The 22,427-nt window shown below is 40.6% G+C and overlaps 1 protein-coding gene across 1 annotated transcript in view; it reads right to left on the reverse strand.

Moving 5' to 3' along the window:
* GHR (growth hormone receptor) overlaps nt 1-22,427 on the reverse strand; it is a 139,700-nt gene that overhangs the window by 21,568 nt on the left and 95,705 nt on the right. The window contains 2 exon segments of the mRNA NM_001003123.1: nt 474-646; nt 7,460-7,589. Coding sequence (NP_001003123.1) covers nt 474-646; nt 7,460-7,589 — 303 coding nt within the window.

A 22,427-nucleotide genomic window follows, 5' to 3' on the forward strand; every position in this document is an offset into this window, starting at 1 on the left:
TGATTTGGGGCTGTTTTGTAAATATAAAGTTCCAGAAATATTATGCTTTGTGATAAAATCTAGGCACTTATTATAGTGATGACAGGGATCAAAGGTCAACATATTTCAGATCTGAATATAGTAATCATATTGAATAATTAGGGAAGAAAGAATCTTAGGAGTATGGTGAGTTTGTCTCTTGTGGTGGCACCCAAGAACATAATCCATCTTGAAAGACCTCAAGTAAAAGACTGCACAGTTCCCATTCTTTTCCTGACAACATTTACTGTCAGGTTGTTTTATGTTAGAGCCAACTTATGTTCCCCTGCCTTCTCCCTCTTGTTCACTGGCTGACCTCATGCCCTGTAAAGTAGACCTCCATTCACCTAACTTACAATGACAAAGTCTTCCTACTTGAATCCACATGGACATTGAGGCTTCCCCGCTTATTTAATCTAAAGCCGTGTCAAGTAAAACACAAACCTGTGATTTACCTATTTCCTCAACAGAGAAACACTTTTGATCCACCGTACCACCATTGCTGGTTAGCTTGATACAGTAGGGTATCCAAATGGAGGTATAAGATGAATTAAAGTAACAGCTGTTTTCTCCGGCAGAGACATAATCGGGGCATTCTTTCCACTCTTGAGTCCATTCTTGCGTGCTCCTGAAATGAAGGGTAAAAAAAGATGAATTGTTCCAAAAATTATGCCATGGTTTAAGTCAATGTGAGGTGCCTGAGAGTCAGATTCAATAAGTTGGAACACAAATATTTTACAACCAAGTCTTTCAGCAGCATTGTTTCCAAGAAGTGTCACATCTGTGGACTCACCCACAGGGTCTGCAGACTGACAGGGCTATTGGTACTTTTACTATAGTAAAAGCACCCATTCATCAACTGCTTATGATGCACCAGCTCCTAAATTAAGTAATTTGTGGGTAGGCACTTCATTATCCTGAGGCTCTGAGGCTTAGGGAGGTTTAAAATGTTCCTTTATTAAAACACTACAGAGGGTCAGCATCCAAACTATAAAGAGTTCCAAAGTCCCATTCTTTGGACCTGGATATTTTCCCAACTCATGGTGTAGGACACTGAGGAGGCACACTGGTGTGTTCTTCAGGCTGAGTGACACTGAGGTTTGAGTGGCCTTACGGTAAAAAACTGGCTACCACCCTACTCTGAACTGCTGAACCCTGTGTCCATATCCCCAGGTTGTCTTATGCTTGGGGGAGTTTTCCTGATGCCTTCAACTCCTTCCCATATTCTTGGTTTCTTCCCTAATTATATGAAGAGCCATGAGAACACTGTAAACACACTGGACTTCTAGGTGGTATTTATGAAGCATAGGAATCCTAGCCTTTTTCTCCTCACCCTTAAAAGAGACAAAAGGTCATGAGCCCAGAAATTAAAAATTTTTTTCCAAACCCAGAAAGTAATTTTTTCTATTTTGTAAGTAGAATGGACATTTACTTATAATATTAAAAAATGGAAATGAAAATGAGCTAAATTGAATCAATGTGTTTGCCTATCTGTTCCTTTTGTCTTTGCTCTACAAAAAACAAGCTCATGTTTTCCTAGATCTTGGCTCAGATTAAAAACAAACAAACAAACAAAACAAATCATGGAGGAAAGATGGATGCGTGGAGAATACTGAAGAAATCAGAGAAGCCACATATTTACATTCTGCCATACAGTTTTTCATCTCTATCCCACTCTACAGAAAGCATCATTTACCCAGATGACTTAAAACACCATCAGGATTAGCTAAATGGGAAAGAGATATCAGGAAGTTTACTGTGGAAGGAAGCAGAGTTTTGGGAAAGGAAAATAACCTGGTTAGCTGCCAATAGGAACCTGAACAAAAATGCAGAGCAATCAAGGATTGCCTAGACTCAAGTCTACCCCTGCAAGAACACAGAAACATGTGTTAGAATGTGACCCAGCTCTCCAAAGTCCCATCTCTCTGACTGACTGAATGAATGAGTCCAGCACGTATCTTTGGGTGCTGGCTATACAAGTACTATAGAAGCATTACATCTGGGGCAGCCAGGTGGCTCAGTTAGTTAGGCGTCTGCCTTTGGCTCAGGTCGTGATCTCAGGGTCCTGGGATCGAGTCCCACAGCAGGCTCCCGTTCAGCTGGGAGCCTACTTCTCCCTCTGCCTATGTCTCTGCCCCTCTCTGGCTCTCATGAATAAATAAATAAAATCTCTTAAAAAGAAGCATTATATCTGGGACTACCGCTGTGTGGATAAAATGATTAATTAGATTTTGTTTGTAACTTCAGGCTAGAAGGAGACTCAAAAATTATCATCTGAGTACATTTTTTGTCTCCTGTATTCATTCCATTCATATTTAATAAGCACTGATTATATATATAAAACACTGCTGGACATTATGCAGGATGCATGTGTGTCTAAGGAATTGGTCCTGCTTCGGAGGAAGGACTAAAACACTGTATTGCAAAGCAGTGTGGGTTTGTGCTCACAAATAGTGCCAAAAGTTCAGAAGAGGGAATGTTCTAGCTGTTCATGGAAGGCTTCAAGGTAGTGGTGGTGTTTCTAACAATCTTTGCAGATGGGTTAAAGTTTAATACATGGCAATAGGGGAAGGAAGGAGCGAACAGAGTAGTCAAAGGCACTGAGGTCTGGAAGTGCGGGCATGAGTCTGGTAAGGGGAACACAAGGCAATGGAATAAATGGGAAAACAAGTTAGAATTGCTACTTGGGCAGAACACTTAATTATCTGCTTACTATTCATGAGATGCCAGCTGAGAAGGTTTATGAGTCAAGAAGACATAAAGCCAGGTGGTCTGTGGCTAAGGGAGAAGAAGGTAGAAGTGACCCTGTGAAGGCTGAGGTGCTTGGGGCTGGTAGGCAGACAGTGCAGGTCTGTGAGCATCCCTCTAGGGGACGGGTGCTGGGTAGCGATGAGCGACAAGGGCACCACAGGCTGTAGGCAAGGCAGGGACTGGAAGGAGGGGTGAGGAGATGCAGACCACACATGTTTCCTTCTCTACAGCTGTTTCTCAGGCTGGTCTGTTTGGCACTGGGAGGGAACTTAATGTGGCGTGAGGGGGGTCCTTGAGACAGTTGCCCATCAGCTGTTGGAAAGAACTTGGGATTAACATGGCTGGTGAACTGTAGCTTAAATTCTGGTTGAGATTCTTAAAAGTTGCATAACCTTGGATGAGAGGGAGATTCATCCCTGATGGGAAATGCGAGTGGTATGTGTGTGTGTGTGTGTGTGTGCGTGTGTCTGTATATATGTATGCATGTGTGCGTATAGTGTGTGTATCTATGCACATGTGTGTGAGTGTGTATGTATGTTTAGAGTAGTAGGAAAAGGATGAAAAAATTAGGGATAGGTGGGTCATTGACCTACGGAATGGTTTATTTTATCTTGACTGGCAAACTAAGGAAGAGTATAATTAAAGAGAATGGTTTAGCAAGATTGCTCAGAGGAATGAGGCTCCTAAATAATAATATGGATAAAAAATGTATTTAGTATAGTTCATAGTCTAAAAGTATTAAAATGTAAAAATGTAGTACAGTGCTTAGCGGGTCTGGATTTGTAACAGGGAGATTAGCTCTGCATGTTTCATGGTTTCTTGACTTTGACATGCCTCCTTGGGGACTGTATGAAAAACTTTGTTTAGATTATTCCAAATCCATTAGTTCCACAGAGCAAACAACTTAAAGCACTTATCTTAAGCACAGGAACAGTTAGTTCAAAACACACTCCCAACACCCTCCCCCTCATTAACCAAAGTTGAATTTTATTTTCAATAAATATTTAAAACTTATCTTTAAACTCTTGAATTTAGACAAAAAGACAAATGGGCTCACAAAATAGGGACTCTTGCCTACTTTCCCTAGGTTGAATTTCTATGCAGGCGACCAAAGCCAATTTATGGAAACTATTTTCTCCTATCATACCCCTGAGAGTTAAGTGTACTAGGTTTGCTCCTAGTCCATCTTGTGGAATAGAAGGAAAGCTGTACTATCCACAGAGAGAAAGACTATCAGTAAAAATCAGAATAAAGAGCAGAAGAAATGCTTTCTAACCAAACACTTTTCCACCTAGCAACTGGAAGAAAAGTCCTAAAAATACAACATCATTTATGGTCGAAAAACAATTGTTTTCATTACATACAGGTCATGTATATTAGGCTTAAAATTCAATCTTTTCTCTAGAAAGAAGAAATAGTAACTGTGCCCTTTACTCCCTTCTACTCTCCCCCCAGAACCTTGCATGGAAAATGAACTTTCTGTTAAAAGGCCAGGATAATTTGTTGAGGGGAGTTGGGTGTGGGGGATGGGAGAAATGGGGGATACAGCCTCAGGGACTGAGGCTTCTTTCTTCAAAAATAAGGTACCTGCGGGTGAGGAGCTGAGAGCAGAGCATCTCCCCAGAGCCTCCTGTTGGGTGCCTGCGATTCGCATTCAGGCTGAGTCCTCTCCCAGCGATGAGACCATACTGGCAGCACCTGCATCACGGGATGGCTGAGACTGCTCTGCCCCCGCTGCCTCCCCTGCCGGCTGCCTCGGGGCCTGTCCTGTTGACAGCCTGACAGCTTTGGGTTCTTCATGCGTTAGTGACCAAGGCCAGGCTGGTAAACTGAAAGCCCCGAGCATGGCCCCTCCTGGAGCCTTCCCGTCTCCCCTGCTCCAGTTCTGGACGAAATGCTGCCACAGCTTTGTGTGGCAGGGAGGAGGGGGCCGTGATTCTAGAGTCTAGGACTTGTGTGGGAGCTGAATTCTAAGACGCAACGACAGGAGTCAGAAAGTGCATTTGTGCACGAGGCCAGTGCGAAGGCTAACATATCTGTGTACTAACTGGTGTGGTCTGAGCCTGACACTCCCAGCCCCTTGGATTCTAGCCTTCCTCAATCAACAGGGCTGGAGGCTTATGCTATTTTGGCTAGATATTCAAAAAAATTATATATTTTTTAGAGAAAACATAAAATACTGATTTTTCAAGTTTGGGTTGGCTCTCATCATGAGGTTGTGCTTGGGGGGTTTGAAGACGTGACAGTGTTTCCCCCTGAGATCCCAAACCCCACTAGGGCAACAATTGACAACATCCTTCCAAATATGTTGAGATTTGCCCTCCACCTGGTCACACTCTCTGTGGCCTCTCCATTAGCACAGAGCCTGGGTTTGGACTAGGGCCACTGAGAGGCCTCAGAGGTGCAGAGGAGGCCTGGGGGCAAAGTCACGTGACCCTGATGGAAGAGAGTAAGGAACAAATATAGATTTGTGAGGGTTTCAGACCCTTGGGCTCCCCATTTTGCTCAAGTTCAGATTTGGTGAATATTAGGGTGGTAATAACTCATTTTCATAACATGAGCCTGACTCTGTCACCTAACTATTCGGTTCAGTTCCTTGTGTCTACACAAATAACTTATTTTGTTCTCACTGAGCTGGCTCTCTGTACCTTCAAAATCTCTCTCCATTTAACAGTCAATTTGACAGATATTCAAAGGTGTTACTAGACATATAAGCTTCCTGTCCAAATGTATTTACACAAATCAGCTGAGCCTCTTCACCCCTCCCTCTCTGTTATGTCAGCTTGAAGAGAGGGAGAAAAAAAACTGCATTTGGTGCCCAAGCATGTCATATTTGTATGCCCTCTGGGGAACATCTGAGAAACCTCTCTCACACCTGGGAAGTAGGTAAGGCCAGTACGGTTGCTAACTCAAAGTATTTATTTGTAAGCAGAGTATCCAGTTTTACGCTAACAAAGGCCTTAGAAGCAGACCAATAATCACCAGCCAGAAAGAATCAAAAGTAATTTTTATAGCCCTGGAACTGGATTTCTGTATCATTATTATTTGAAATTATCACCAGATTACCAATAATAATATAATAATAGCAGCCACCATTTGTCGAGTACATGTGCCAAGCACTGTGCTGTCTTTCATGTATCATCTAATAAAATCCTCACCAAGAAGCCATGAGACAAGGTCTATTAGCTCTGTTTACCAAACAAGGTGGCTGAGTTGTGAATAGACTACTTTGCCTGGTGTCACTCAGCAAGGGCCAGAACCCGGCTGAGATATGGTTCTGTTGGCCCTGAGCCCATGTCTTTAGCTGCTCACTCATCTTCCCTTCTTTTCCAGCTCCTCTCTGGGGTGGATGGCATCAGCCTTGGACTGATGAACGCTCTCACTCTGGGAGAGAGGGTCCTGGCTAACCTTGCATGTTGGCTTAGGCTTTCCCTGGGGGTTGGGTGGAAAAGAGGAAATGATGAAGTGTTTGAACCCAAAACTTAGAAAAGGCCAAAAGGCACAACATAAGAGTGAACAGAAATGGAAATAATTCCAGGGGAGGGGTCAGAAATAAACTACTTGGATGGTGATTACATTGAGAGATTTTGTTTCACTCTTCCTCTGTTATTTTACAAGATGACCGGTCAAAATGGAATAGAGAAGTATTACAGTTCCTTACTGAGTATAACTAATTTAATAGGAACATAGTCTATTGTCTACATAGACACCAAGCTCAGTCTTTTAAAATATACACGTCTTCTAAAAGCCCACCGCAGATAAAATCCAATTTAAAGCCCAGCCATGGCCAGCAAGGCTTGGCACTGTCTGGCTCTGGCTGACTTTCTGACCTCTTCTCACATCATATCCGTACATTTTACCTGTGCCATCCATGAGGGCCTCCTGCTTTCCTCAAACAGATCAGCCTCAGGGGCCTTTACACTTGCAACTTCCTCTCTTGAACAGTTTCCCTCTAGATATTCACGTGGCCCTCTCTCATTTCACTTCTGTCTCTGCTATAAACACCATGTCAGCAAGGCCCACTGTGAACTCCTCATCTAAAGTATCACCCAAGCTCCCTATGTGTACACACACACACACACACACACACACACACTTATGTACACTTATCCACACTTTCACATACTTAGTCTCTCACATACATTTCCACATTCACATACTTGTGCACATCCACATACCCACTTTTACACGTTCTCATATGCATGCACTCATATGTGTATGTACACACTTCGCACACTCATGCATATTCACACTTGCACCTACACTTTCACACCTTCCCACGTATGCTCACCATATTCACACACTCACCATCAGGCACTCTCATGCACACCCATGTACTCATTCACAGTGTGGACACTTTTTATCCTCTTTCTGGTTTTTACATTTCTTAATACCCCATGTTACCCGCTGCCATTTATTTATTTATTTTTAATTTTTTATGGTCTGTCTCCCTCTGTTGGAAAGACAGACCCATGAGGTTAGGGTCTTCCTCTTTTTTGTAATCAGCGCTCTACATCCAGTGCCTTAAATAGTACCAAACACATAGTAAGGACTTAAATATTTTTTGAATAAATGCATACATTTAAGTCATCAAAATAAACCATTCCCATGTCCATCACAGCATGCAACTCAGTATGCTTTCATCAGAAAATCCATGGAGGGAAAAGTCAGAAAGGCATGAAGGCTGCACCTTCTAATATAGAACAGCTGTACGGATCCTGCGTTCTTTAGACCATGACGAACCCCATCTGTCCAGTGGCATGAAAAAGTCTCTAGTTCAGGTGAACGGCACTTGGTGAACTTAGGCTTCTCAGAAGAATCTGCAGAACAAACAGGAAAGACAAAGCATGAAATCAAGAGGGTAATGTATGGTCCTAATAAAACACATATTTACAGTGGTAAAGAAGAACCGTTTCTTTTAGAAACACTGTTTTCCCAGGTCACAGTTTCAAAGCTCATCGTATGTTAGTTATTTCTCTGTCAGTTCTTGAATTCAGGGGAAAACTGTTTTGTCTTTATTTCAAACATTATTTTTAGGGCCTGTTTAAGAAACCAGAACTGGATGTAAGGTTTATTTGGAAGGTTGACCCCAAAAACCGGGAGTGAGGGCAAGGGAGAGTGGGGGGAGGGAGGACAGCTAAGTGTGCTGTACGGCAGGTTACTATGTGGCCGACTAGGGCCCAACTCCACACAGGCCCCTCTGAGAAGCTGTAGAGGGTAGAGTGTGTCCTAGAGAGGGAGGGGAGGCTGGGGTGTTTATCTGCCAACTCCCACCATCCACTGCTTGACCGCTGCCCTGGAGGTGTTCATGCCCATGAACCTCTAGGGCACACCTGTACATGGGCTGAAGATCTTGCCTGACTTGAGAGGAGCCTGGATAAGCACCCCCTGAAGTGCACCCCGCAATGTGCATGTTGCATACGCCACGGATGCATCCACTGACATCAGGAGGGACAAAGGGATGTGGTATGGCACCTCAGCATCCACGACGGAGCCTTTCTTCATTTTATAGATTTTTTTTTTTTTTTTACAAAAAGCCACTTATGCTTGCATTCTTTAAAAAAATTATTTAAATTCAATTAGCCAACATATGGCATATCACTAGTTTCAGAAGTAGTGTTCAATAATTTATCAGTTGTGCATTCTTTTCAAAGATTCAGCCAGTACATCCATTAGGCAGATGATGATTAAAAAACTTGTGCATACTTATGCGTCAATTCTAATTTGGGAAGTGGTGATTGCCTCCTACATGCTAGGATATTAGCCAAAATGCCTCTCATCTATGAAATCTATAGCAGATAAGTCTGAGGCAAAACCAATTTTTGTATACCGATTCTCATTGTTCTCGGACTTCCATGTAATTTTGGAGATGGTCAGGTTTCTTTTTTCTTTTTCCCCCTCCTTATATGATTAGTCTTCAATTAGATGTAAACTTAATATATTTGTTCTGGTATCTAAAACTCTCATCCCTGGGCAATAGGGAGACTCTTAATTTTAAAGTATCTTTATAAATACTTTGAAACATAATTTAAAAATAAATAGCATGCAACCAAACCCATAAAAATTCCTGATTCCAAGTTCCAGGTTTGTATCTGGTGTTCTGAACCAAAACATGCTTCTCTTTCCCTTTGTCAGCAAAATCATAATGAATGGGATATTATAAACCTTCTCAATAAATCCCTCATTCAGCCATCCACTCAGCAGACACTTACTAAACATCTACTTTATGCCAGGCCCTCTTCTAAGAGTAGATCAGGAAACAAAACTGCTAACATTCTGGTCCTTGGGGAGTTTCCCTTTCAGTGGGGGCTGGAAGGAGGGAATCCCATGTAGAAAAAATTAGAGGGTAAGAAGATAAGGGGCTGGGAAATGGAGACCTCACCCTCCTTCCACTAATACCCATATGAATGTGGCAAAGAAGCTCAAGATGGGGAAATGTATTCTCATTTTAGATCACTTGCTGCCCCGAATAGTATGGGCACAGGCAAATGAATCTTCAGGAAATTCTGAGTTGCAGGTAGGTCCTTTGCCCTAAGAACACATGTTGGGGGTGACAAATATTTTTTCTTTTTTAAAAAAAATTTATTTATTCATTCATTCATTCATTCATTCATTCATGAGAGACACAAAGAAGCAGAGACACAGGCAGAGGGAGAAGCAGGCTCCCCACAAGGAGCCTGATGCAGGACTCAATCCTGGACACCGGGATCATGCCCTGAGCTAAAGGCAGACACTCAACCACTGAGCCACCCAGGCATCCCAGAACGTTTTTCTTAATAAAACTCCGTGGTCATATTGTTGTAAGAAATATTCCTTTCACTGTATTAACTAAGAGATTTGCAAGAGTTTCGGGACATGGATAGGATCTACTTGGGACCAATGGTAGATAAGCAGCCCTCTCTAGGTGGTCAGCATTTACGAAGCTCTCTGATAGCACTGAAGTATAGAGGCCTGTATGATCTGCTACAAAGGAATATAGTGAAAAGGTGTGTATTTTGCTAGGTAGGCACCTAGTTTACAGTAGAGTACCTGGAAAAGTTCCTTTTTCTATTAGCTGAAGCACTGAAAAGGTTGTTTTCAGAGCCTTCCAGAAAATAAGCAATTAATAAAACATATTTAAGCCACAACTATTTTTAATGCTTGCAGGTTTGAGGAGAGTATTGCAGATTCTGACTACCCTGCATAGATGGTTAAGAAGAGGAAATGCGCTGGATTACAAATCCAGAGATTGGTGTTCAAGATCTTCCCAAGCCATTTGGGCCTCGGTCTCCTCAAAGAGAGGAGAAGAGATGGAAGAGATGAGGTTCAAGCTATTATACAACTTCACTTGTAATGATAAATGACGTATATCACCATTAATAATAATGTACACAACTGAAACATAATTTGACATTTAAGCTAAAACAACCAGAGAACACCAAAAGCAAACACCATTCAGATTTTTCTATTCCCTGTGCAACAAGCCTACCAAATGATAGCAAGAATAGTAAACCCCACCTAAAAACTTGAAACAGAAAAGGAAAACATTTTTTTTGCTAGCTGGAGAGAAAAAAACTTTAAAAAATTAATTTGAAACACATTTTTCTTGCTTAAACTTAGTACTCTTGTTTATTCTGCTTCCTTTTAGCTCCAGATGTATAGAAAGCCCCATATTATCTTCTCATTCTAAATATTAGGAAATTCATGGTTGTGGTGCTAATGTGATGAAGCATGTGCCCACACAGGAACTCTGATATAGACATAGTGCAGCAAAGCTATTTTCGTCTTTTTTTGAATGTATTTTTTACTGCCCACCCTCCTTTCCCTACCTTCCTCCTTTCTTTCTTTTTCCTTGCACTCAATTCTCCTTCCTTCTTTTTATCTTTCATGTCTGGGTATATGCTGTTAGGCGTCGTAGCAGACAGATTCTCAGATGGCCCCAATGATCCCTGTTTCCTGTTATTTACAAGATTTTGTATTTAATCTCCTTGGATAATTTGCTAATCTAATCTACAAAATATGGCAGCATTGAGGGGATGTCATATCTGGGGTTCGGCTACAAAGACTGAGACTTCCGTCTTGCTAGCAGATTCTCATTCTTGTTGGTTTCAATGAAGTAAACTTCTGTGTTGGCGAGAACCACATGACAAAGGACTGAGAGTGGCCCTTGACCAATAACTAGCAAGAAAATGAGGCCCTCAGTCTAACCCTCGAAAACCTGAATCTTGTCAACAACTATGGAAGTTGATCCTTCCACAGTCCAGCCTTCAGGTGAGACCACAGCCCTTGTTGACATTTTGATCGCAGCAGCCTTCTTAGAAAATGTGAAGCAGAGGTCCCAGAGGATGGGTTAATTTAGAGGAAGGGTAGGGTACAACATTAACTGAATGCTGTTTAGACAGAATAAATGAATCCAATATACCGTAACTTGAAAGCAGTGTTCGATGGCGTAAAACACTTTTCTTAGCAAATGGAACACATCACAGTGAGTGGAAAGTACGGAAATTCTCTGTTGGAGGCAAGATGAACTGTAGTGTAGCTGGCTGCTTAACTCCCTCTCAATCACCTCCTGCTTTAGCTGTTACCGCTATGGCTAAAAATAGCTGGCATTCCTAAAGTTCAGCTCCTCAGTGTCCTACTGAGGTTTCCCAAGTCTGAGAGGTACTGGCTCAACCTTAAAATGAGCATCTATCTGATTATATCTGAAAATCTTTTTTATTTTTTTAGGATTTTATTTATTTATTCATGAGAGACACACAGAGAGAGGCAGAGACACAGGCAGATGGAGAAGATGTGGGATCCCGATCCTAGGACCCCAGAAACATGACCAAAGGCAGACGCTCAACCACTGAGCCACCCAGGTGCCCTTAGAAGCTTGTTTTATACTTCATTAGAAAGACAACAAATGGCTTTCTTAGGTCCTCTTTGAGCCACAAACAATAATTTTTGAACTAGTAATAATTCCTAGTCTTTCATGATTTTTAGCCTACCTCTAGAGAGAGTATTGTTCAATATCCATTTACAGCATCTCTGAAAAGAATGTTTCACTTGACAAGACAGTCTGCCTTTGGCCCTAAATTAATTCTCACTAGGAGAAACGAATGTTCTAATTCAAGTGGGTCCCACATTCTGAAAAAAATGTTAGTATTAACTCTGATCAGCATTCAAAATCTTGACAACAAATCCTTATTTTCTCTTTAGAGTCTTCACTTTGAAAATGAGGATTTTGACTCACAACAACATATTTCTTTTAGTTATTATTACCATGTTACATACACCACCTTCCATATTATATCATCTTCAATACTTTACATGTATTGTCTCCTTTAATACTGACAATAATTCCAGAAGGTGGGCATTATATACACTTAGAAATGGGTGGAAAGCTGGAGTTTAGAGAAGTTGCCTGTGTTTATACTGCTGTAGGTAGCAGAGATGGGATTAAAAATACAGGTCTGTGTGATTTCAAGCCTAAACTCAGAACTAGCAAAAAATAGTAGCTTTTTTTGTTAGACAATTTTTTTCTTGCTTCTCAAAAAATTCCCAGAAGGGAAAAATGAAAGCTCGGATGCGCTCTTAATTCAGTTCTCAGAAATCAGTAAGCTGGCAAGCCACTAAGAGCATTTCCTAATTGTACTTGCACATTGAAATCAACAGGAGAGCTTTAAAAAATACTGATGCCTTGGCCTACTCCCAGAGACTTGAGTCAATTTCTCTGGGGTTCAGGCTGGGTTTCGTGATTTTTAAAAGCCTCAGTGCTTGCAATGTGTGGCACAGGTTGAGAGCCAATAATGTAGAGAAATAGTTATAAGTAAGCACTGAAAGGTTGGCTTTCCACCTTATTAGTTTCTCTGATCAGTTCTAGGAGAGCTTTGTATCAAGAGTGACACTTGGTTTGGGTGCTTGGCTGACCCAGTCAGTAGAGCATGCAACTCTTGATCTTGGGGTCATGAGTTCAAGTCGCATGTTGGGTGTAGAGCTTAAAAAAAAGTGACATGTGTAAACTCCCACGAGTCTAGTTTGAGAGGGTGTGGGAAAGATATGAATATTATCATCTCAGAAGAGTAAAATAATGCTTCATCATGAGTACTGGAGAACAAAGAGGTATTTTAAATATATACAAATATGGTGCATGTCTAAAAGCTAATCCTGCCTAAACTTCTGATGGACTATAAACTGGTAATGGGAATTAATTAAGAAGTTAGACTGGTATTCCTACTGAAATTATTATTTAGAAAGCTTGAAGAGAGTAAAACTCTCTTCAAGTCTTTAAATGTTGATCGAATGGCAGTGTGTACAAACTACAATGATAGAGGGACAGTGTCAGAGAGAGCTAGAGGCACTACTGGTTGCAACAGGTCACCATTGACAGTGACTGTAGCTGATTTTGCCAGTCAGACTGGCAGAGCTGGCCAAAGTTGGCTGCCTTCTTCACTGCCCAGTAGCTCTCTCCTTGGAAGAGGATAATCTTCCAGATAGTACTCAGAGGGAGGACATCAAGCAGCTGTTATACACTGAAGTAATCTTATGTTCTTACCCTCCCTCATCAGACAGGCTTTTCCTCCTCTATTCTTGACAAAGCAGATATAAAAACAAAGGAAGTCACAAACCAATTCCCAATGTCTGCTTGGTGTTGCGTGTTAGGGGAGAGGGAAGAAGAGGAATAATTGAAATGGGAGGGGAGGATTGGCAGGAAAGGACAACTTTCTTCAGAGAGCTCTGGGTTATGGTGGGGTAGGCACTCAGGAGCCACCTGCCCTGAAATGTGGAGCCTTCACTGCACCATGTCATGTGGACCATCTGCTGTCCTGGGCACTGGTCATCATCCCTGCATGGAGCCTGAGGACTTGGATAACTCCTGTGGGGGCAGGAGCTTGAAGGGAAAAGCTTCCCCACTGACCAAAGGGTAACCAAACACAATTGGTTGAGAACTTCCTTTTGAGTTGGGCAGCAGTTGGACAACAAAACAGCAGTCCTTAATATCACTAAGAACAAAAAATTGTAAAGATAAAGAAAGCAATTTTATAGAATAAGTAAACTTTAAGCATGATTTTAATCATAAAAGATGAAAGAAGTGATAAGACCAAATCAGAATATGTGGTTATATGTGCATGAAAAATGAAAGAGGAAATACCATAATGAGAGAAAAGCAAGATATACATTGGACTAAATGACTTTTGGTCACCAAATTCCTTTTTGGTGGATCTGAGCTCTGCTAAGCAGATTAATCATAATCTGCTATGATTATAAGAGTAATCATATAAATGTTTGCTGTTATTATTTCCATCCTTGCAGCCAGCTGTGGTTGTCAATTTATGATTTGTTAACTGTTGTTACCCAAGAACAGCAAATGATGAACATATTGCTGAACCTGAAATTCATCCTGCATTTTACATGTAATTATAAGTCCAGTAGTGCTAGTTGAAACATCTGAAGTATATGTGGTCATACAAGGACAGCTATTTCCCTCGCTGTTAAGAGGTGATTTCTGTGGTTGTCCTCTAGATGGTCAGAACTACTGAAGTCTCAGTTGTAGATACTTGGAGGATGTTGCTATTTTATTACATATTAGTATTAAAATGAAAAAAAAAATCCAAGCAAAGTCTTTGTGTGTTCCTGAAAGCAATTAAAATTCCTCATGCTGGGAGGAAAATTATCAGTACCTCAGGCAGACACTGTGGGGTTGGCCAAAGAGGATCTCTGGAATATTAAGAATGCTACTTGATGTTTTTCCCTAGTGACCTCGGTACTCTGGAATCACTGCACAAGCGTTATCAGCTTCTTGGTAATGATCTTTTGAGAAAAAGCTCATTAAAGTGGAAAAGCACTGAACTGGAATTGGGAGAGTTCTGGTTCCATCACAAGTCGATCCAACAATTCCAACTCTCCATGTCAAAGCCATCCTGAATGGAATGGGATGGGTGGTTGAGTCGTATTTTAAACATTTTATGTGTCATTTATTTGTGAAGGAAATCCAGCCTAAATATTTGCTGGGGCTTCCTGGGGATGAGTTTCTGTACCAAGGGGTACTGAATTTTGCACAATGTTTGTAAATACTTAGATGGAGAGGACTAAAACTCTCCCTGAACTTTCGAGGGTCCTCTCTTTTGAAGCTCTGCCTTGAGGCCACACATCCTTCAAAAAAGTACTCATCATTTCCAGAGTGCTCTTCTATCTGAAGAGCTTCAGGAAGTCAGCAGTTCCTCCAACTAAGGGAACCTTATACCCACCTCCTTTTACTGAAGGTCATGTCCTTGATGGGTGCTGGTGTGTCAAAATATGGTAAAAGAAATTTGTAAACTTCTTGGTTGATCACTATTGTTAAGAGTAACTGAACTACCTTAGAGATAATCTAATGTCAAAGATCATATTAAAAATAAAAAGACTAAAAAAAAAAAAGACTGATCAGATTTTTTTTAACCTATGGAATTGCCAAGAAATTATGAAACCACAGATTGTGAGTTTGTATAGGCTACTGGCAAGAAAGGTCTTAAATTAATGGTAGAACTTGGCAAAAAATTTAATTAAGGATTTCATATTGGGTAACACTGAATATAAGGAATTAACCTTCATACTTGCCTTCCTTTATGGTCTCTGAGGAACTGAGGAAGGCATAGCTATAGAATCTGCTTAGGTATTTCTTGGTTTAGAGTTGAGAACAAGAGTTCTCAAGCTCTCTTCTTCCTTCTTTCCTTCCTTCCTTCTTTTCTTTTCTCTTCTTCTTCCTCCTCCTCCTCTTCTTCTTCTTCTTCTTCTTCTTCTTCTTCTTCTTCTTCTTTTCTTCTTCTTCTTTCTTCTTTTTTTTTTTTTTTTTAGATTTTATTTATTTATTTGACAGAGAGAAAGAGCACAAGCAGGGGGAGCAGTGGGCAGAGGGAGAGGGAGAAACAGGCTCTCCGCTGAGCAAAGAGCCCAACATGGGGCTTGATCCCAGGACCCTGGGATCATGACTCATGCCAAAGACAGACGCTTAACCAACTGAGCCACCCAGGTGCCCCTCAAGCTCTTTTCCGAAACGTTCATTTCCTTCTTTCTATTTTAAACTCTAGCATGCTTTTAAAAATGGATTTCTGGTGCACTTAAAAAATGGTAGGGTTTACTAAAATAAAGGCTTGGTGAACATGGCCAGTAATGAATGTCAAGTCAACTGAACTTTGCAGTTAGTATCCTGAAGTGTTTATAGCACATGTGGCCTGGCAGAAAATTTAACTGCACACAGCCTATAAAGATAGCTCATGTGGACAGCAATGGCAGGAAGCAGAGAGCACGCATGTACTACTACTAGCATTTAAGCATTTATCTTTTTACCAAAATTTGCTTTATGGGGCTTAAATTTAGTTTTCATGGAATACTTTCCTTATAAGAAATTACTTTCCTTCTTAAATACTTGTGATTGAACATAGTTAATCCTTGTTTTCAACATTCAGGAGCATTAATCAATGATCTTTCTCCTCTTTCCTTCCTCCTCCATAGCATGATTCTGGTGCGTTTAGCTTACTTAGTGTTTTCACATTATTTCATTTAATTGTCCTGACCAGAGAGACCATATACTTCCCTAGCTGATTTAAAATGTTCTCAAAAAAAATTTTTTCTCTCCTCACTAGATTTCAGGCTTTTTACCCATCAATTCTCTTAAAACCAAGAGGGTTTCTCAGGTGTAATGACAAGGGGACTATTTTCCTTGGTGTTTTTTTTCTCTGGCTAGAAAGGAAGATGTGCCAATGCAGCTATAGCAGCCTCAAGTTCCAATAGTGTAGTCTGCTGGAAGGTGGAAACAGGAGCGTCACTTCAAAGATATACTTACTACCCTACAGAACTAACCTAGGAAATAGAATTGCCATGGTTTCATTATTTAAAAAAATTTATTATTCTATATAGCATGCTTTTGAGATGTCTAAGAAACAATTAGCACCACATTCAGTAAAATTTATTTTGTTAAAGGAGGGGACATCCTGGATAACATATCAAATAATTATGTATAAATAGAATATAATCAAATAACTAAAATATAAAGCAAGAGGATTAATTGGATTAATTAGGGCCCCTGGAAGGAATGTAGAATGGCACAGCCACTGTAAGAGAAACAATTTAGCGGTTCCTCAAAATGTTAAACGCAGAGTTAGCACATGATCCAGCAATTCTACTCCTAGGTATAGAGCCAAAAGAACTGAAAACATATGTTCACACAAAAACTTGTACAAATATGTTCATGGGAGCATTATTCATAAAATAAAAAAGTAGAAACAACCCACATGGCTGTGAACTGATGAGCAGATAAAATGTGCTATAAACAGAATACTATTTAGCCATAAAAAAGGAATAAAGGACTGATACAAGCTAAGACATGGATGAGTCTTGAAAATATTTTATTACATGAATGAAGCCAGTCACAAAGGGGCACATTTTATATTATTCCATTTATAGAAAATGTCCAGAACAGGTGAATTCATAAGACAGAAAGCAGATTAGTAGTTTTCCAGGAAATGAAGAGAAGGGAAATTGGAAGTGACTTCTAACAGCCACAGGGTTTTACACTGAAGTGATAGAAATGGTACTGGTAGGAGTGATGGTTACCTAACATCGAGAATACACTAAAAACAACTTTTAAATGATTAAAATGGAAATTTTTCATGTGAATTTTATCTCAGGAAGAAATACTGAGTATTTTTACAAAGCAAGAAGCAAAAAGTTATAAAGCAAGAAGTTATACTTACCACCAAAATTTACTACATGTAATTTTTTATTTTTTCTAATCTTCTATTGGACACTTTTCATTAATTTTAACTTTCATGTCATTGTCACAAAAATGGGGATTATAACTCACTGAACAAAAGGCACTACTGAAGAATCCCTTGGTCCTATGAAAATATTCTGGATGAAACTTAGCTAAATAAAGCATTTGTGAATGGGGTTGTCAGGTCCTTTTTTTAAAGTATTTTTTAAAAAAGATTTATTATTCATTAGAGAGATAGAGAGTAAGCAAGCATACACTAAAATAGGGGGAAGGGGCAGAGTAAGAGAATCCAAGCAGACTCCCCACTGAGCATGGAGCCAGATGTATGGCTCTATCTCATGATCCATGAGATCATGACCTGAGCTGAGCCATCCAGGTGGGGGGTCTATAGGCAGAGTGGATGTGTCACATGCTGGAATCACCCATGGAATGAAGGGATGGATGGATGAATTTATTTATTTATCCATCCATCCATCCATCCATCCATCCATTCGAGACACAGAGAGAAAGAGAGTCAGAGACATAGGCAGAGGGAGAAGCAGGCTCCATGCAGGGAGCCTGATGAGGGACTTGATCCTGGGACTTGATCCTGGCACTCCACTACACCACTGAACCACCCAGGGATCCCCTCAACCATGGAATCTAAAGAGATACTGATGCCTGAGTTCCATCCTTTGAGATTCTATTTTAATTGGTAATTTATGGAATCAGCACTTAATTTTCTGGGCATTGGAGTTTTAAAAGCTCCCAGTGATTTTAAAGGGTAGCAGAATTTAAGAACCATGGACTTCTGTCTTTTCCCTTCTGAGCTCAGAAGACACTATGCTTGTTTTTCACCACTGGGGTCTCTCGTCTGGTTCTCATATGCGAGTTCTTGGCCAGAAACAGGAGGAAAAAGTAAGTGTGCGGACATTCTAATCCAAGCCTAAAAAGTATGGCAGTGCTTTGCCAACATCAAATCTCTGTCATTGAAAAATATGAACCTCCTGAAGTCTCAGGGAAGCCTTCTACTGCCAGAAGAAACCAACTAACAAATGAGACTTTATTTTCCCCATCTTGTAATTTTTAAAAAATATTTTATTCATTTATGCATAGACACACACACACACACACACACACACACACACACACACACACAGGCAGAGACACAGGCAGAGGGAGAAGTAGAATCCATGCAGGGAGCCTGACGTGGGACTCGATCCCGGGTCCCCAGGACCACACCCTGGACTGAAGGCGGCGCTAAACTGCTGAGCCAGCCGGGCTGCCCTCCCATCTTGTAATTTTGTTGAGGCCAGTTAATCCTCACTGATGATGATGTACTCTCTTACGTAATTTCATTTTTAAGGTTCAAAGTTTCAAATGCAATAAAACACCGTCTTTTGTAGTGAGCACATCAAAGTTTTTTGTTTTAGGATTTATGGCTACATTCACCATTCAGTCATTCACGCGTTCTCTTATTCAACCAACAATCACTGAATACCTGTTTACAGGCCAGGCCTCAGCTTAACACCTGCACTTGCTGGGACAGTGTATTTCGTCCAAGGATCCTGGCACACTGGACTGTTTTTTTTTTTTTTTTTTTTGAAGATTTTATTTATTCATGAGAGACAAAGAGAGAGAAAGAGACAGAGAGAGAGAGAGGAAGAGACACAGGCAGAGGGAGAAGCAGGCTCCATGCAGGGAGCCTGATGTAAGACTCGATCCTGGGACTCCAGGATTACTCTCTGGGCTGAAGGCAGGCACTAAATCGCTGAGCCACCTGGGCTTCCTTGGACTGTTTTATATAAATGGGCTGGCCCAGTTCCCTGAGAAAGACAATTGGCTCATTCTCTCTCTCTCTTTTTTTTTTTTTAAGATTCATTCATTCATTCATTCATTCATGAGAGACAGAGAGAGAAAGAGAGAGAGAGAGAGGCAGATAAGCAGGCTCCTCGCAGGGAGCCCATTGTGGGACTCGATCCAAGATCCTGGGATCAGGCCCTGAGCCAAAGGCAGACGATCAACCACTAAGCCACCCAGGTGTCCCTCAGTCCTTCTTTCTTAACTTTTGTTCTGCATGCATTCTATCGCTTAGCAGAATTGCTACCACCACTTTTGGATTCCTAAGTCTATATTCAGATTTAAAAAGTGTTCCAAGGGATCCCTGGGTGGCGCAGCGGTTTGGCGCCTGCCTTTGGCCCAGGGCGCGATCCTGGAGACCCGGAATCGAATCCCACGTCGGGCTCCCGGTGCGTGGAGCCTGCTTCTCCCTCTGCCTATGTCTCTGTCTCTCTCTCTTTCTCTATGTGTGACTATCATAAATAAAAAAAAAAATAATAAAAAAAAGGTGTTCCAAGTATATGTTTTTATTTCCATAAAAGAATGACCAATATGACAAATACAAAGATAAATATGGTATACGTGGAAATGATCTCCAAAATGCAGGAATGGGGAACATTTTTTCTATGAATACTTATATACATATTCCTCAGGAACATACCTTGTTCTCTTGTGTGTTTTAATTTTTGAGGTATTTCTTGCTGCAGTAAGGCAGCTCTATCATGCTTCATTCTTCTAAGCCAGGAGTTCTCAACCAGGGATGTTTTCCTTCCCAGGAGACATCTGGCAGCTTCTGAAGACATTTTTAATTGTCACAACTGGTGCAGGGAGTGATACTAGCAGTCAGTAAGTAGAGGCCAGGGAGACTGAAATGTGGTGCACTGCGCAGCACAGTCCCCACAACAAAGAATTATCTTGTCCAAAATGACAATGGTGCCCTGCTCCAAGCAAATAAAACTCCCAAACTATGAAGTCATTCTCCAAAATTCAAATATATATTCATAGTGAAGAAAACTAGCATAAAAATTTAAATATCTAACCTCTTCTACTCTTTAACCTCTCCAAATTCTTTCTCTGCTCGACAAAGAAAAACACCTCGAATTTTTAACTCCTTTCAGGTTTTGTTTTCTTTGGCTTTTTAAAAAGAGATTTCCACACAGAAGTTCCAAGTTTCAGTTAATCAAGAAGTTTTTATACAGAACATATATTATGTGGAGGGCACTCTTATTTAGGTGCAATGGGAATTGCAAAAATAAAATGACACATGGATTGTGCCTTGGAAGAGCTATATAAACTAGTACAGAAAATAATACATGTATGCATGAGAAGTAAACTTTAAAAGGCAGTTAAAATAAAGATAATAATTGCTTTAAGATATCAGAGAAAGTAGTGATTACTAAGAACTGAGGGTAGAAGGACAGAAGGTTCCAAAGAAGACTTAGGAGAGGGCGATGAACTCATCCCTGTTTGCCAACACGGACATGTGCTGATGAATGATCACCCAGCAAAAGCCACTAAGCGCACATCTGTACAAAAAGTTAGTTTTATTTAATCTCTTACCTACTAACTCTGAATCTGCATTCTATTAAGATCCCAGCCTATCTGTATGTAGAGTGAAGACTGAGAAACATTGACGTAAGGCAACTAAGGGCTTCAACTGGACCGGTGGTTCTCAACTCTGGCTATCCATTAGAATCCCTTGGGGATCTTTAACAAAATACCTTCTAAGGATTCTAATTTAATTAGATTGGGTGATGTCTTACACAATGTTATACGTCAGTCATATATCAAAAACCCCCAACACTATTTTCAATTTATAGAGTAAAAAATTGGGGCAATGCCTGGGCATTGGTATTTTTCTAAATGCCCCACATGACTCTAAGGTGCAACCATGGTTGAGGACCACTGAATTAGAACAATGGATTTCTACTCTAGATTCATGCAATGAATTCCTTAAGCAAATAGATTGAAAGAGCCCTCAAATGCCACATCCTCTGAAAAAGAAACCAAGTAAGAATTGGCAAGGTGAAACAGCACACACTGAATCCCAGGGGGAACTGGACCAACCCTTGTATAATGAGGATGTGATGTTGAATGCGTCTGTGTTGGCTCACAGGGAAAGGCAGAGCAGTGGCAGCATAAGCCTCTCTTGTGGGTGACCTTGCTGGGTCTCTCAGGATGGTCCAGCCTTAAATTCCATTTGTGTGGAGCAGAAACATATGCTCACAGCTGTGTTTCAAGGGTTCTAAAGTTGCAGTTTCAAGTATATATGGCGGTGAGAATGCAGCTGCCTTAATTGTGGGAGTCATGGAAGTTAGTGTTAGATCCTTTGCCATAATCCCAGGAATGGAGCCAACTCTAGGCTCCAAGATGGCCCCGTGTCAGTCCACACAGGAGAACAGCCATAGTTGCCTTTGTGGGAAACTCACAACTTCTCAACAGAACACATTACACCAATCCCTGGCATTGCTCAACTGCAACAAATTTCCTAAGCCTTCATGGTGCTTCATTCATTGGCTCCTTCTGGAGCTCTTTGTTGGAGACATCTGTGTTTTTTAGAGAGATGCTTTTCAAAGCTTAATGTGTAAAGACATCACCTAGGGATTTTGTTAAAATGCAGATGCAGTAAGTAAAGACTGCCCTAAGTTCTCAGATGCTGTCAGTGCTGCTTCTGGTGACCTTATTCTGAGGAGCGAGCAGTTGGATCTGTGCTTTCCAAAATGGTATCCTCCAGCCTCATGTGGCTATTCAGCACTTGAGATGGGGACAGTGTGACCAAGGGGTTGAATTTTTAATATTATTAAATTTGAAGGTTTTGCATTCAAATTTAAAAATGAAAATGACACAGAATATTTTTCATTAATATAGCTTTATTGTTTCAGTAGGACTACATTTCACTTTACTGAACATTTAGTGTCCCAATTGAGATGTGCTGTAAATGTGAAATTCACACTGGATTTTTAAGAATTATTATGTAAAAAATAACATAAAAATTCTCATTAATGTCTATTAGACTGATTACAAGTTAGAGTGATACTATTTTGGATATACTGGGCTAAGTAAGATATATTATCAAAATTAATTTTACTTCTTTTTTACTTTTTAAATTGTGGCTACTAGGAAATTT

Source organism: Canis lupus, chromosome 4 (assembly GCF_011100685.1).
Source record: "Canis lupus familiaris isolate Mischka breed German Shepherd chromosome 4, alternate assembly UU_Cfam_GSD_1.0, whole genome shotgun sequence".
NCBI classification, from domain to species: domain Eukaryota; kingdom Metazoa; phylum Chordata; class Mammalia; order Carnivora; family Canidae; genus Canis; species Canis lupus.